This window comes from Bos indicus x Bos taurus, chromosome 10 (assembly GCF_003369695.1).
Source record: "Bos indicus x Bos taurus breed Angus x Brahman F1 hybrid chromosome 10, Bos_hybrid_MaternalHap_v2.0, whole genome shotgun sequence".
NCBI lineage: Eukaryota > Metazoa > Chordata > Mammalia > Artiodactyla > Bovidae > Bos > Bos indicus x Bos taurus.
This window is the reverse complement of record NC_040085.1, coordinates 7,114,758-7,132,226: the sequence shown is the minus strand read 5'-3', so window position 1 is coordinate 7,132,226 and position 17,469 is coordinate 7,114,758. Positions and strand designations below refer to the sequence as shown.

The 17,469-nt window shown below is 40.2% G+C and overlaps 1 protein-coding gene across 5 annotated transcripts in view; it reads right to left on the bottom strand.

Moving 5' to 3' along the window:
* Positions 1-17,469, bottom strand: part of ZWILCH (zwilch kinetochore protein) — a 42,430-nt gene that overhangs the window by 15,484 nt on the left and 9,477 nt on the right. For 3 of the 5 annotated variants that reach the window (XM_027553039.1, XM_027553036.1, XM_027553038.1), the window contains exons 4-9: positions 14,163-14,281; positions 10,882-11,108; positions 10,297-10,367; positions 9,836-9,991; positions 1,706-1,811; positions 1,099-1,178 (exon numbers count right to left, since the gene is read on the bottom strand). In XM_027553039.1, the coding sequence (XP_027408840.1) occupies positions 1,099-1,178; positions 1,706-1,811; positions 9,836-9,991; positions 10,297-10,367; positions 10,882-11,086 (618 nt within the window). In that variant the 5' untranslated portion in view covers positions 11,087-11,108; positions 14,163-14,281. Of the gene's footprint in view, positions 1-1,098; positions 1,179-1,705; positions 1,812-3,777; positions 3,827-4,353; positions 4,448-8,463; positions 8,536-9,835; positions 9,992-10,296; positions 10,368-10,881; positions 11,109-14,162; positions 14,282-17,469 lie in introns of all 5 variants that reach the window. The other 2 variants (XR_003512985.1, XM_027553037.1) reach the window with 2 other exon arrangements.

Sequence of the window (17,469 nt, the reverse complement as noted above, 5' to 3'; positions counted from 1 at the left end):
GCAAGACTAAAATGCACAGAATGATCAAATAGAGGGAGGGTTTGCAAGCTTCTGCTCTAGAGTGTATCTCTGTTCACACCTAGGAAGTTTCTATCTTGTTATGAATTGGCAGTTGCATTATTTAAAATAATTCTACTAAATGAGGAATCTTTTTGTTTCTAGCTTTTAACTTAGATTTTTTCTTCATTATAAAACTATAAATTCATCATGGAAAATCCATAAAATACAGAAATGTATAATGCAGTTGGAGAAATTTATTTGTAACCCTACCACCAGAAGGGATTGGCGTATTTTAGCATATTTGTTCACAGGTTTTTCTCTCCAAGATTTCTATCTTTCACTGAACATTGTAAGCATTTCTCCACACACCACTGTAAGCATTTCTGCACATCATCTGTAGCAACTATTAACATGTTCCATTATGTGGCTGTTTCATGATTTACTTAGACATTCATTAATAGGTCATTTGCAATTTTTGCTACTGTAAATGAGGCTATAACGAGCATCCCACTACAATCTTTTTTTAAAAAGGCTTATTTCTTTTGGCCATGGTGAGTCTTCACTGGCGCACATGGGCTCTCTGCTGCAGCAAGCGGGGGCCGCTCTTCACTGCGGTGCCACGGCGTGGCTTCCCTTGTTGCCGAGTACAGGTTCTAGGCTCACGGGCTTCAGCAGTTGCAGCGCGCAGGCTTAGCTGGCTCCACTGCATGTGGGATCTTCCGAGACCAGGGAAGCCCCTAATACATAAACTCTTGACACATACTTCTGCATATGGCCTTAGGATGAATTCATTTTGAGGATCTCAGTACATTATCATAATTGCTTTATAGTGTTCCAATCTGTACTCTCATCAGTAGTATATGAGAAGGACTGTTCACAGCAACAGCAATGACAATAGAGGTAGCTTATAAATGCTGTGCACTTAACTATGAACTAGGTCCTAAGTGCTTCACATGAATTAAGGACCCTGGCCAAGTGTATACAGGTAAGAGAGTTGCAAAACAAAAATTCAAACTCAGGCAGTCTGCTGCAGAGCCTGTGCCCGTCATCAGTCTGCTCTGCTGCTGAAAAGGAGCACACACACACTACTGAACCTACCCATGGCTGAATAGCACCACGCTGCAGACTCTGGATGACCAACGAGAAACACTTCACCAAGTCTTGATAAGAAATCACACCTTTAAAGCAAGTTAGTCTAACATTATTCTCATAGTTATTTCTGCAGATCAAACACGTCATTCATTTTAAGGATACACAATGAAGAGGGAAGACAAGTATCTGAACTTTAGGGATGGTGAAAAGGGAGAGAAATTAAAGTCCCCCTCCCCCTCCAAAGGCAGCATTTTTAAAGAAAGAAATTAAACTCGTTGCCATAAAATAATATATTCAGTCAAATATTATGGAATATCTTTTCCTTTTCTTAATAATTATAATTTCATTAAGATATGTTTTGGTTAATACAAATACAGCATAGAACCCACCTAAATCTTCAGGCAGGAGTAAAGAACAGGTTCTATGAATTGCCTGGTCTTAGTATAATTCTCGAGCAAAATATGCCAATGCGTTATTAGAACTGAGTTTGATAAAACAGAAACCAGATGTCCATACAAGGCTAGCAATATACATTATTATTTTCAAAAGACTTAAAAGTAAACCTAAGAAATAACAGGAAAAATTTTATTTCACAATGCTGATGGACACCTACTACTGCTCATTTTGCACCACAGCTGCTCAGCAAAATCGAGATCACCCCGTACTGTGAGAAGACACTCAATAGACCCATCAACTGCAGCAGCGTCATGCTTCACTATCTGGAAAAGAAGTGAGTGCCAGAAAATACTCAGTTTATTTTTTAAAAAGCACAATAGTTTAAGACCAGTAAACTTGCAAATGTTGCTCTGAGAAAAGGTGGGATCATGAACACATATAAGAGGCATGAATGTATCTTCTACAACTTCATCCATTAATGAGGAGATACAAGTAAACAGACAGTGAAAAACAGAACCCCTAAAATTGCTTTCAAACTCTGATGCCTAAAAGCAAGCATTTGGTTTTCCTCCCCTGGAAAAATATTTAATTACCTAGGTCTCCATTTTCCTACTTGTCAAATGACAACAGGTTTAGCACAATTTAATAATGCCACCGATGGCACAGTAATGTACTATCTCATAGCCTATTAACATGCTATAATAATATCAGATCAGATCAGATCAGATCAGTCGCTCAGTCGTGTCCGACTCTTTGCAACCACATGAATCGCAGCACGCCAGGCCTCCCTGTCCATCACTAACTCCCGGAGTTCACTCAGACTCACGTCCATCCAGTCAGTGATGCCATCCAGCCATCTCGTCCTCTGTTGTCCGCTTCTCCTCCTGCCCCCAATCCCTCCCAGCATCAGAGTCTTTTCCAATGAGTCAACTCTTCGCATGAGGTGGCCAAAGTACTGGAGTTTCAGCTTTAGCATCATTCCTTCCAAAGAAATCCCAGGGCTGATCTTCAGAATGGACTGGTTGGATCTCCTTGCAGTCCAAGGGACTCGCAAGAGTCTTCTCCAACACCACAGTTCAAAAGCATCAATTCTTCGGCGCTCAGCCTTCTTCACAGTCCAACTCTCACATCCATACATGACCTCTGGAAAAACCATAGCCTTGACTAGACGGATCTTTGTTGGCAAAGTGATGTCTCTGCTTTTTAATATGCTATCTAGGTTGTTCATAACTTTCTGTCCAAGGAGTAAGCGTCTTTTAATTTCATGGCTGCAGTCGCCATCTGCAGTTATTTTGGAGCCCCAAAAAATAAAGTCTGACACTGTTTCCACTGTTTCCCCATCTATTTCCCATGAAGTGGTGGGACCGGATGCCATGATCTTCGTTTTCTGAATGTTGAGCTTTAAGCCAACTTTTTCACTCTCCACTTTTAATAAGAGGCTTTTGAGTTTCTCTTCACTTTCTGCCATAAGGGTGGTGTCATCTGCATATCTGAGGTTATTGATATTTCTCCCGGCAATCTTGATTCCAGCTTGTGCTTCTTCCAGTCCAGCGTTTCTCATGATGTACTCTGCATATAAGTTAAACAGGGTGACAATATACAGCCTTGACGAACTCCTTTTCCTATTTGGAACCAGTCTGTTTGTTGTTCCATGTCCAGTTCTAAGTGTTGCTTCCTGACTTGCATACAGATTTCTCAAGAGGCAGATCAGGTGGTCTGGTATTCCCATCTCTTTCAGAATTTTCCACAGTTTATTGTGATCCACACAGTCAAAGGCTTTGGCATAGTCAATAAAGCAGAAGTAGATGTTTTTCTGGAACTCTCTTGCTTTTTCCATGATCCAGCGGATTTGGCCATTTGATCTCTGCTTCCTCTGCCTTTTCTAAAACCAGCTTGAACATCTGGAAGTTTGTAGTTCACGTATTGCTGAAGCCTGGCTTGGAGAATTTTGAGCATTACTTTACTAGTGTGTGAGATGAGTGCAATTGTGCGGTAGTTTGAGCATTCTTTGGCGTTGCCTTATCACCTCATAGTATATTAACATAGTCATTTCCATTTTTCTGCAATTAAACAATTAATAATAAATACGTCCTAGTTCTCTTTAAACATATCCATCAGTTTTTAAGGAAAGTAATCACTAGTGCTGACATCAAAGACCAACAAAAAACTACCCTCAAAACGCCACCTTGGCTGTAGCAGACCCATTTGCAATCGTATGATGTGAAAGACAACAGTACAACCCAATTTTACAAGCTCTTTCAGTGTACTTTTCCGATAACAATCACTTACCTCGGTGTCTTTTTTGTAGAATCACCAAATTCATTCAGCTTACTTAACTCTAGAAAGTGGCAAAAGCTTATTAAACTCTGGATTTTATTCTCCTTCTTTCCCAATTATTTCCACTCTAATCCTGTTTTCAAATGGCAAATGAGGAGAGTAGAATGATGACCAGGTATTTTAGCAATTATTTAACTCTCCAATGGAGGTTGACTAGATGCCCACTAGGCAGGGGTGTAAGGATGGACTGAGATACAGTGAAAGCCCCTGGCACACATGTCAAGCACATGGTAGGCGCTCTAAGGTCACTGTTTCGTCCCTCTTCTTCCACAATCTCAAATATGACTGCAGTATATAAAATGTAAATTAAATACATATTATTAATTCTTAAAATCACTGAGATTTTTATCATTAGCAATTCAGAATGAAAGCTGCCCCTCTCACCATGACAGACCTACAGCTTTAGGTATAGCTAACAAAAAAAAAATACTAAGCCTAAAAAAAAATTTACATTTAAATATAGCAAGCATAAATTCCCAATTAAGAAAAAATAAACAAAAGCCAAGTGTGAGTCACGAAAACAAACACCATTCAGAAATTCCTGCACAAGTTCAACAGCAGATTTTGCTTCCAGAGGCTCAGGCCATTCAGTTACACCAGTCCTCAAACCATCAGCCAAAACCTGTGGGAGATTTAAAAACAAACAAAAAAACCCCAAAACTTGTTAGCAAAATACAAAGTTATCAGTAAGATGTATTATCAATATTAATAACATTAGTATCTTTTTTCTTAGCTGCACCACCCACCTTGTGGGATTTTAGTTCCTGCACCAAGAATCAAACCCAGGCCCTCAGCAGTGAGAGCATGGAGTCCTAACCACTGGACCTCCAGGGCATTCCTAACACCTATTTTTCCTGAATGTTTAATGAGACGCCAGGAACTATTCTAAATGTTTCATATGCAGTATGTTATTTAATCCTCACAAAAATCCAGTGAGGCAGATACCACTATCACTCACATTTTACTGAGCCCAAAAGAGGTTAATTAACTTGCTTAAGCTCACACAGTTGGTAACTGGCAATGCCAGGACATATATCCAGCAGTCTGATGCCAAAGATGGTATTCTGAACTTTAATTATGTGTGCTACAGAGACTGAACAGAAGTTTACATAAAAATAACATGAATATGTATGCCTATACGTAGGATATCTAAACTGAAGTAAGGAAAGAGGTTGAGGTCAAAAGAGGCTGGAATAGCCAGAGGAACAATGAGAAACACTGGCTTGACTCATATGAGGGAACCATCCCAGGCAATACGATGGAGAGGATGAGCTGTTTCCACTAGGGTGGAATAAACCCCCAGGCAACAGCAGGAAATAAGATGACTAGGAGTAGGGATTAAACAGGAAGAGTGATCTTAAATAATTTTTTTATTTCATTTGGAAGACAACAGCCACTGTTGATTTTCTGGCAGGAAAATGACATGATCAAGCAGCTGAGAATTCCCCCATCACAAATACTCAGGATAGAGTCTAAGGAAAAAAAGAAGTACAATGTTTCTCAATGGAAGTAAGATCATCCTCCACCCCCAGGGAGTTTTCAGGAAAATGTGAAGGTAAATTCTGGTGTCACAGTGACTGTGGGCATTTAGTTTGGTAGGGGCCAAAGCTGCAGTCCATGGGGTCGCTAAGAGTCAGATACAACTGAGAGACTTCTTTCACTTTTCACTTTCATGCACTGGAGAAGGAAATGGCAACCCACTCCAGTGTTCTTGCCTGGAGAATCCCAGGGATGGAGGAGCCTGGTGGGCTGCCATCTATGGGGTTGCACAGAGTTGGACATGACAAGTGACTTAGCAGCAGCAGCAGCAAGGATGCTACAGGTGGCACTAGTGGTTAAGAACCCGCCTGCTAAAACAGGAGACAAAGGAGACTGCTGTTCGATTCCTGGGTTGAGAAGATCTCCTGGAGGATGGCATGGCAACCCACTCCTGTATTCTTGCCCAGAGAATCCTGTGGACAGAGGAGCCTGGAGGGCTATGTTCCATAGGGTCACAAAGAGTCAGACATGACTGAAGCAACCTGGCACGCATGCAAGGAGGCTACATATCTTCCAGCATGTAGAATGGTCCCAAACCACAAAGCATGATTCTGCCCAAGATGCCAAGAGTGTGTGTCCCTGTGGAGAAACAGTGAAAGATCATTAGAGTGGTCCAGAAGGGAAGTGATAGGGGCTTTATGTAAGATAGGCACAGTGAAAGAAACCTCAAAGGGAAAAAAAAAAGTATACTTCAGAGAAAGAGACAGACAGATAGGCAGAAATATATGAGGAATAGAAGAAAAGAAAAAAAAATCCTACCTATTTATAAAAATACAGGGGATTGAACTTGGAGAAATTATGGCAACGTGCACATCGAAGAGTCTGTGAATTTCTAAGGGAGATTACATTAATTACACAGCTTGGACTTTCAAGTCAGATAGACATATGTTTGAATGAGTTTTAAGCCAGCTCTTCTATTTACCAGTTGCTGACACCTCAGGCAACATACCAGAACCATCTAGCACCACATACTGGGCACACAGCAGAATGGCAGCTTCCAGCTGTGGCAGTAACTCGATCTTACTGAAGTAACAGATAAGGTTGCCAGCCTGTGAACGGAAGGAATGGTGAAACTGCAGACAGAAATCAGGGGCTTATTAAAGTGATCCAGTCTGGAGATTTGATTCAAGTTTCATTTTGGACAAACTGAATTGGAGGGAAGAACGCTCTACTAGACTGGGAACTGAACTGATGAAAGTGGGAAAGATTGGAAGTGGAAGCAGCTTACAGACAGGAGTCTGGAGTTCCCTTATAAAGGCATTCATCAAATCACGAAATGGATAAGCCCTCTGCTGGGGTGGAGAGAGGAGGGCAGAGATAGGAGGTTACAAGTATGATAGAAGCCCACGGGAAGGGTCCTGAAAGAGAAGCTCTCAAGGAAGAAGAAAGATGAGAAAGGTAGAAAAGGTATCAAGTTTTTCACAAACAGGGAAATAATGAGAGGAGGTAAAAGTATGAAAAATGCCTGGTACTGTGGTAGAAGTGGAAGACACCATGAGGTACCTGGCACTCACGTCTAGTAGGGGAGGCAGAGGAGTAGAGAAATTACTGTTTGATAAACCCTCTGACAAGGGGTGTGCGTAAAGTTCTACGGCAGCACAACCTATTCTGGGGAATCAGTAAATCGTCTCAGGTGAAGATGTCACAGATAACCCGGCAAAGAGGTGGGAAAAGGGCACACTGGGCAGATGGAGACACACACTCCAGAACGCGATGGTGTGATGGCCTTGGAGCTACCATAAGCAGGGAGCTCAATGCAGCAGAGGAGGATGTGAGATCAAGCTAAAGAAATAAGTAGGAGCCAATTAGAACATGAAAACATGTGCAATGTCATTAGCCATCAGAGAAACGCAAATCATAACTATAATGTGGGACTTCCCTGGCGGTCCAGTGGCTAAGACTGCACTTCCACTGCAAAGGGTGTGGGTTTGACCCCTGGTCAGGGAACTAAGCTCCCAAATGCCTCACAAAGCAGCCAAAAAACAAGAAAACACCACCATAATGAGATATCACTTCATCCCCACTAGGATGGCTATAACATCAATAAAAAATATAGTATCAAGCATATGGAGGCAAGGATATGGAGAAACTGGAGCCCTCATACGCTGCTATGGGAATGTAAAATGATGCAGCCACTCAGTCTGGCAGCTCCTCAAAAAGTTAAACACAAAAAGTTAAAAGTTAAAAGGTAGTTAAAGAGCTACCATGTGACCCAGCAACCCCACCTAAGAGTCTCTATGTCACATAAAAACTTAAATACTATTCATGGCAGCATTATTCATGAATAGCCAAAAAGTAAGAACAACTGAAATACCCATTAACTGACAAATGGATAAACACAAACACACTACACCTCTACACTGGTGTTACTCAGTAATAAAAAGGAAGGAAGTGCTACAGAAGGTGAATCAGTGGCTGGCAGGTTTCTGTTAATGGGTATGGGATTTCTTTTTGGGGTGACGAAAATATCCTAAAATTAAGTACGGTCATGGCTGTACAAACTCTGTCAGTACACTAAAAACTACTGAATTCTATACTTAAAACAAAAGTATTTTATGGGCTATAATTTATATCAATAAAGCTCTTTAAAAAAGAAAAGAAAAAAGTAACTATAGTCAGTGACTGGATATAACTGTCTTTGTATGCCAACTTAAGACATACAGAATTTCCTCTGCATTAAAATGAATCCCCCTTGCCCGCCCCTTTGGAATTGAATCTGTAGAGCGGAGCTAAAATTACTGAAACACAAAATTTTTGAAACACATGCTCATTAATCTTCAGGATCAAATTCCAGTTATTAACAAGCAGATTATATACACATTTGGAATAAACTGGCAGCTGACTCACCTGGAAAGTAGGGAATCCATCATATGAATAAAATCCAAATACTTCAGTAGAAAAGGTGAAAGAACTGTTATTAACTACTAACTCACTGATAAATGTTCCCTTTAATTGCAAGGACAACTGCCCCAACTGCCAAGCACGTAACATTTGGAACAAATTTTGAAGAACACAAAATTAAATAACAATGATACTAGCAAAAATTTTTATGGAAATATGAGATCTAATGCAGGTAACAAATTCCAGAAGGATACTCACAAGGAGAAATTTCAGTTCTCTGTGAAGCTGACTCAAAGGACCTCTGGGCTCTCCCGATTCCACCTTGATATTCTAAAAAGTTCCCAGAGTCAGTTTTCACTGGTAATCCCATCTTTTCTCCATCAGGGTCACAGTTACTTGCATTTCAAACTACCCACACATTTAAAAATATTTCATAAAACACTAGTGAATTGAAAAATTAGGTCAACACTTCCATTTGGTATGCCTTCCCCAGAAATATAGACTCTGCCCATCCCAATACAGAAACCTCAATTCAGGCCACCACAACCCCTCTCAATACAACTGTAGCTACACAGAACACACACTCTCCTGCTTGTGTCACTGAATTTCCAAAAGGACAAGAAGTAGAAATATAAACACACTTCAAGACTCGATGACAGGGTAGGAGGTGACAGGGAAGTTCAGAAGCTGGGGGACATATGTATACCTGTGGCTGATTCATGTTGACATATGGCAGAAACCAATACAATATTGTAAAGCAATTATCCTCCAATTAAAAATAAATTAAAAAAAAAAAGACTCAATGACAAACTTAGCATTACCACACACCAAAAACAACTCTCCCTCCCCTCAGTAAAACAAACAAACAAAAAAAGCTGAAGCGGGGTGAGGAGGTTTGAAAGAAATTAGTAAACGCCATTGTATGTCAGCACCTACTGCAGGAAAAGAAAAGTGTTAAGAATGTAATTGTATAATTATTCACCAGCCCACCACCCTGGGAAAAACCACTCTTAACACTACCCAGGACTTTGTGTACATATTTTTTAAAACCATAGTTGAGATCCCACTGTACATAAATTTTGTACTTTTGGGGCTTTTTTTTTTGCTTAATAATAAGCATTTTCTTTCATTATTAAAGATATTTTAAATCATAATTTTAAAATATGTATATAATATTTCATCAGGAAATCTATTTATTTTTCTAAACATCATTCAGGTTTTGTTTTTAATATTTTCAAAACACAGCTGTATGACTGCACTGAATATCTTTGCCCATGTATTTTTGTTACCAATTCTGAATAATTTCTTAAGACAGATCCTAGAAATGTAAATATAGGGTGCAAGGGCTGAACAGAACAACGATTGTTGATGTGTTCTCAACATCTGCATTCTTTAAGAACAGCAGGGATAATGAGCCACTGTGATGATTCCATTTGGGTCCCCACTGAAAATTCTTAAGTTACATAATTACAGCACTGTAGATAACTGACGGATCAGACCACCTGGCAAAACCTTCACTGGCTGTGCTGGCGAGACTTCAGGCTGAACCTTTCAGAGCTGTCCAGGAACTAGCAAGTTCAAAGTAAACCCACAGTGAGTAAACTCAACAGAAAGCAGGGCTGGCTCCTACCAGAGTTGCAGTGGAAGAAAGCGGAGGGGTCTGAAGGATCTCATCCACAGGACTCCAGGAAATATCCAAAGTGATCGTGGTTTGTGAGGCAGCAACTGTATCATCCAAGGCAGTGGACTTAAAGAGCTCGTACTGGGCAAAGCCGCTGGCTGTTAACTGTAAAGAGACATTCAGCAGACCATCAGCGGCGCCTTCACAAGGCCAAAGGCCCATTATCAAAACGACTGATTCTTTTCCCCAAGAAGAAAAAGTGCTGTGCCAAATGGAAAAACGAGACAATTCTTTTTCATCACAAAGATTAGCTAAAAGGCATATATTTTTAGTCATTAGCTGATATGAAAATAAACATTTTGATACTATAGAAAAATATCTAGTCCTATTAGGAATGAAAAAAATCCTTTACTCTAGGAAGGCAGATTGACAGCAGTCAGAAGAAAATAATATGAAAGAGAAATACTTACAGTAGACAAGTGATGTCTTTTCTTGTGTGACTTTTTTAGGTCTTCAAGATTTACAGAATAATTTTTATCCACTGTAGGACATGATAAAAAAAAAAACTTTATAGGTACAGTTCAAAATTACATCATTAGAGCTAGAAAATTACAATCTAATTCACAATATTAATAACTATCAAAATTAATTTTAAACCACAGATGAAATGTTTTTAAAACAAGGGAAGTGGAACAAAGGTCAGTACTGCTACCAAAAGTATAATTAAATGCCTATTATGACACTGGAATTATATTATCATTATATTCAGCTTTTTTATCTTCCAATGAAAATTTTAAAAAATACACACATGTAAATGAAATGAAACCCAAATAAAATAGCCATAAACTCCTATTTAGACTCTTGGAAATCTGTCTCTGAAATGTCTCCCACATGCTGCAGGTTACACACTAGAGCACACTCGTGGTGGCTGACACAAGCTACATTGTGTGCACTTCGTGCTCAAGTTTTAGTAAAACCTATGAAACAGCAATTACACAAATAAATACAGTGGTACACAAATAACAGTGATTACACAAACAAATAAATACACACACCTCCACAAAAGAGGAGTGAGCTCTCACCTTTACAGGTGACCATGTACAAGACAATTCCTGTGATGTTGCTACTGGTTGAGATAAGCTCAGCTCCCAGCCAACTGATACCTTCAGGATCTGAACCATCACACCTTACCCAGAGAGGAGGAAGGGCAGTAACTGGCCGATTAATCTTCAGATGGGTCATATTAGGATTGTGAGCCATGGTATAAAATCCAATTAACTGCCTTGCAAGCAAGAGTAGGAAGAATAAATTAGACGTAGAGATTTTTGATCAGTCAAAAGTTTTCTTTTCCAAAGATACCATGAACAATAGCTACGATGCTGACTCTGATCCCACTTCTGATCACCATCTAACATTCTGTACCAATTCCCAAATGGGGTTTTTTCCTTACACTAAGCAATTCTCTGACACTAGCAATTCTACAATTCAACTCAGTTCTGACACTATCTACCCAAAGACAGCATCAGCAACCACAGGTTAAAGGCTCAGTCCTACAAGACTGCCTCACCTCCAACTTGTATTGCCAGTTCCAAGTCCAAGTTGTCATCTATGTGTCTATAGATCACAGGTTCTGACAACCCCCTCCCTAAATTCAATTAATTTGCTCCCAGAACTCAAGAGAAATATTTTACTTGCTAGATTACTAGTTTATTACACAAGGGTAGAACTCAGGAACAGCCAGCCAGACAGAAGGGAAGCAAAGGAAAATGTATGGGGCAAAGGGCACAGAGCTTCCATGCCCTCTCCCAGCAAGCTGCTCTCCCCGTACCTCCATGTGTTCACCGACCCAGAAGCTCTCCAAGCCCTCTCCTTTGGGTTTTAAAGGAGGTTTCATTACATAGTCACAATGGTGACTGACTGAACTTAGGGAGGGGTTGAGTCCCAACCCCTCACCAGGTGACTAAACTTAAACTCTGGCCCCTCTCCCTTTCAGAGGTTGGGTGGGACTCAAACTTCCAACCCTCTACTCACAGGCTTGGTTCCCCAGGCAACCAGCCCCTATCCATAATTTACTGGGGGGGAGGGGCGGGAGGTCCAAAAGCCACTTCATTAGCATTAAAAAAGACACCTTTATTCTTCTCAATCCCTAGGAAATTCCAAAGGTTTTTAGGAGCTGGGTTCCAGGAACAGTGGACCAAGACTAAATATGCTTCTTCTTATACATCACACTATCACAGTGTCCCAGAAACAAAAATTTGGAAATAAAGTGGCAAAATACATAAATGTTTCACCCGGAGAAGAAGTGAGAGCCAGGCACACCAGACAGATCAAGATCCACACACCAAAAACTGACAAAGTATAGCTACTACAAGCAGAGAGTTCAGTATGGTGGGGCTACAGGGTCAATGGGAGTGGAAGCAGGCTCTGAGATTAAGCAAAAGAAATAACAGAATATGTCAATTACTTCTCAATAAAGTTAGGGGTGGGAGAAGGAAGAAGTCAATAAATACATAAAGAGATGCTTGAGGTCATTAGTCACCGAACACAAAAATTTGAATATAGTCTGTGAATCAGATAGTATTATTTTAACAATGTTAAATTCCCAGATTTTGATGACTTGTGGTTATACAAGAGAAGGTACTAGGTTTTAGGAAATACATCGTGAGGTATTCAAGGGTAAAAGAGCACAGTGTCTCCAACATACTGTCAATATTTCATTACAAAAATGTGTGTGTGTGGTTATATAGATGAGGTGTGGACAGGAATAAGAGGAGGAGCAGAGGGGAGGAGGAATAAGCCATAGAATCACAAAGCAGAGGCAGCAAAATGTAAATTTTGGTGAAACCTGGTTAAGCGTCCACAGAAGTTCTTGTACTGTTCTTTTACACTTCTCTGTAAATTTCAGAGTGCATCAGAATTAAAAGTTACCCAAAAATACAGCTTACAAATTTTCAGAGATGAAAACTAAATTTATTACCAACATATGTTCAGAAAAGGCATTTCTAAGGGACTGTACTTCAGAAAAGAAATATAATAATCCCAGAAGGAAGGTCTGAAATGCAAGAAGAAATGGAGAGCAAAGAAATGATAAGCATATGGATGACTCCAAACAAACACTGGCTAGAGGAAACAACGTGAATAAAAAATTCTCAAGTTGTGGGAGAGGAAAGAAAAAATAGGACTTAAAATCAAGAAGCCATTAAAGAGTGCTCAACTACAAAAGATTTTAAAAGTTTCTACACAGCAAAACAAAACAAAAAACCCTCTCTGAAGGAAAGTCACTTTGAATACTACTATAGTCCTTATTCTCCAGTATTTTTTTTTTAAAGATTTTTTAACGTAGACCATTTTTAAAGTCCTTACTGAATTTGTTACAACATTGCTTCTGCTTTATGCTTTGTCTTTTTGGCCAGGAGGGATGTGGGGTCTTAGCTCCCCGACCAGGGATCGAACCCGCACCCCCACTGCGTTGGAAGGCGAAGTCCTAACCTCTGGACCACCAGGGAAGACCCCTTATTCTCTAGTATTATATATATGACCAGATCCTCCAGGACTCCCTGATAGCAAATACTTTTGGCTTTGGAGTTGAGGGAGACCAGGCAGACGGAAAGTCATATGGTAGGAGCGGGGAGGGTAGCTAAGCAGACAGAGGCAGTAGGGATTCCAACAGGGGCACTTCTGGCATGCGGGTGGGATAATTCGTCATTGGACAGGAGAGCCCCAGGCATTGCATAACATTTACCATCCACGGCTCAGGCCAACAGCGCCCCTGAGTCATCGTGACGATCACAAAGTACCCTGCGTGTTTCCAAATCCCTGCTGGGCCCTGGACTGGAGGCTGAAGGTTCCTTTGTGTCCTATGTGTCACTCAGAAGGAATCTGGATTTTATCACGAGGCAAAAGGACCATGGAAGGCTTTTTAAACATGGAAGCAACACAATCAGGCTTTCATAAAACCACTCTGGCAGGAGTGAGGAAAAAAGATTGGCAAGGAACCAGATTAGAAGTAAGGAAAACAATTACGAAGCAACAACATTAAACAGTAGAAGGAGATGGAGAAAAGGCAGATCACCGTAATCATCTTAGTCACACTTGAGTTACCCATGGGACAGTCAAGTATTTAGAACTATCCTAAGTATTAAGTATATCCATCAAGCAGGTGGGGAAGGAGAAAGAGAGGGATCTGGGCTAAATACCTATGCTTTTCCCAATGTTTATAACAATTTCTTGTTGTTTAGTTGCTAAATTATGTTCGACTCTTTTGCGACTCAATGGACTGTAGCCTGCCTGGTGAGTTTACATCCTACCCTTCACCACTATGGTAAGAAAAACTTACCTGGCTCTCCCAATTGGTAAAGCAAGCAGGCCAACATTTTCACCAGTAGAGAGATCAGAAATAGCAGTGTCTTCAGACTGTAGCTCTTCAATAGGACTTGGTTCTTCCTTTTCTAAAGGCTTTAAAAACATTTAATTATTTAACCAGGTAAGAGAACACTATGGTAAAGTCAACTCTTCACTATGCTAGAACAATGTACTGATTTCCAGACCCTGAAGTGCAAAATGATTGGGTTAGGACAGGAATCATAGCTAGAAACCAATGGGGTACTAATAAATCTCACCATTCATCAGAAGTATTTCCACTGTCCAATAAGAAGATATTGATCTACGTTGCTACTGATAAAGGAAGTATATGACACCATCAGAAAAGGAAGTGCTCTACCATGTACAAAATTATATACAAAACACCAAGGGAAACCCATGGGAGACTCCCTGATTTTGTCATTCCCCAAACTTGAAGGTTCATAGCCCTTTCTACTCATTTTCTAAGTCTCCAGGATTTGTTACAGCAGCTGACATTAATTACCTCATTATTACAGAAATATAGGGTATATGGTTCCAGACTATATTGATTTGCTATATTATAGTAATTCTATGCTATATTATATTACACTATAATACTGGTACTAATACTATAATTCTAATATTGTTCCAATTTCACTATACTATAATATTAATTGCATACTATAACACTAGTACTGATACCATACTATACTAGTAATTCAGTTCAGTTGCTCAGTCGTGTCCGACTCTTTGCGGCCCTGTGGACTGCAGCACGCCAGGCCTCCCTGCCCTAGTAGTAGTATATACTAAACTATACTATGCAATACAGTTGTCTCTTGAACAACACAAGTTTGGACTAGGCAGGTGCATTTACATGTGGACTTTTTTAATGCAGTACTACACAGTCCGTGATTGGTTGAATCTGTGGATGTAGAGCCACAGATACAGAGGGCCGACTGTAAAGTTACACTAGGATTTTCAACAACACAGATGGTGGGGCATCCCAAAACCTGTGTTGTTCAGGAGTCAATGGTATATTATATTAAGGAAGAAACCTATCTTTTAGAAAGATATTCAAATAGAATTCTTAAAATTAAAACAACAGCAACAACTTTGGTTAGTTTTCAGGAAGACACATCCTAAGGGTTTCCAGCAGCCAGCAGAGCCCTGCAGCCTGTGCAAGCCAAGTCACTGTGTCTCGGGCTCAGTGTGACAGTCTCTAGGTCCATCCACGTTGTTGCAAAGCATTATTTCATTCTTTTTAATGCACAGCCCTTACTTCTTAAGTCTACTCCTCTTAGGACTCTCAGCTCTCATTTGTGTTTCTCATATCCACGTGTTTAAGTAGTGAAATAGCTCAGTACTGCCAATAATAACAAAAATTAAACGAAATAACATTTCCTGAGCATGTACTATGTACCAGCTACTGTTCCAAGCTTTCTTTTATTCTTCATAAAAACCCTGAGAAAGATCCTATTAATAACCCTCTTTTATGGACTGAAAACTGAGCTAGTGGCTGTCTGAATAGCTTATATAGAATAAGCAGCTGAGCGGCAAAACCCACATTTGAATCTAGGTAAAGTGAAAGTCGCTCAGTTGTGTCCAACTCTTTGCAATCCCATGGACTATACAGTACACGGAATTCTATAGGCCAGAATACTGGAGTGGATAGCCTTTCCCTTCTCCAGGGGATCTACCTAAGCTAGGGATCGAACCCAGGTCTCCCACATTGCAGGCGAATTCTTTACCAGCTGAGCCACAGGGGAAGTCCAAGAATACTGTAGTGGGTAGCCTATTCCTTCTCCAGAAGATCTTCCTGACCCAAGAATGGAACTGGGGTCTCCTGCGTTACAGGTGGATTCTTTACCAACTGAGCCATCAAGGAAGCCCCTGAATCTAGGTAGTCTGACTTCAAAACTCAAGTTCTTGTCCACTAAGGTCTTCTAGCAGTGAATACTTAATAGTTATCTGACCTAGATGTATCCTCAACTTTGAATTTCTTCTGCCAGATTCTAGATTTTATTCCCTTCTAGGCCTGTGTTTCCAAATAGTTCCTAGAAGTATCCAAGAAATGTCATTTTCCCTTCCATTCTACTTTTCAGTATTATCCATCTAAAACTCATGCTGTAAGCTCTATTGACCTTTGCAGAAATGAAGGCCATTTTACTTGTTTTCCATCCAAGAATGCCAGGACCTCACTGAACTCCAGGTAAGTCCTCACAACTCCAAGCTGTTTTCTCACTAGTATCTCAACCAATTTCCACAAATTCCTCTGTTCCTCTACCTTTCCCTAGAAACTCATTTTCACCTTTCAGCTTTTGCTCTACACACATTTTCTCTCTCCTCATAAGTCTAAATTCAGCCACATAATTCACTTATAATTATTTTCCAAGCATCTGTCCACCATAGATAAGCATCACTAATACAAAACAAATAAAGCAGTCCCCTCCTCAGAAAGGAGTTTTCGTGTAGTATGTAAAACAGAGTGCTCTCTGTTCATGCATCCCAATCCCCATCCAGACAGCATGCAGGTCCTAAAGCAAACAGAGGCATTCCTTCTAAAGGAATGTCCACTTTCCCCTGTTGTATCCTGTTTCTATCTACTTCAAGAAACGACAGACCCAAAGAATGGGTCCTGGCCCCAAAGTAACTGTAAAATGACAGCATTATCAGCACTCAACCAAAACCACTGCTACTGCTCGGCCAGAACGGTTCCCCTATTTAAAACACAAAGGTGTAAGGATGTAATTATAAAGTGATGAAAAAAATAAGAAGGTCCCTCTTGTTAGATTTAACAAGAGAAAAGTAAAGTAGAAATTCATGAGTCAGAGTGACTTATGCTGTGTCTAACAGTAGCCACCCACCAGTCACATGTAGCTTTTGAACACCTGAAATGTGGCCAGACCAAATTGAGACTTAAGTGTTAAATCCATATCAAATTTTGAAGATGCAGTATGGAAAAAAAGAGCTTAAAATCTCATTTTTATTTTTACATTAATTATTGAAATGTTTAACATTAGATTAAAAAAAAACTATAAACATAATTTCAGACCTGGCAATCCTATTCCTAGCTATTTACAGTAAAGAAAACTTGTGCTCACATAGGACTTTGTACAAAAATGATCATATTACTTGTTTATTTAGCTCTCTGGATCAGGGATGGATCAGCAACTAAAAGAACCACTAAACACATACAACTTGCTGCTAAGTCACTTCAGTCGTGTCCGACTCTGCGCGATCCCATAGACGGCAGCCCACCAGGCCCCGCCGTCCCTGGGATTCTCCAGGCAAGAACACTGGAG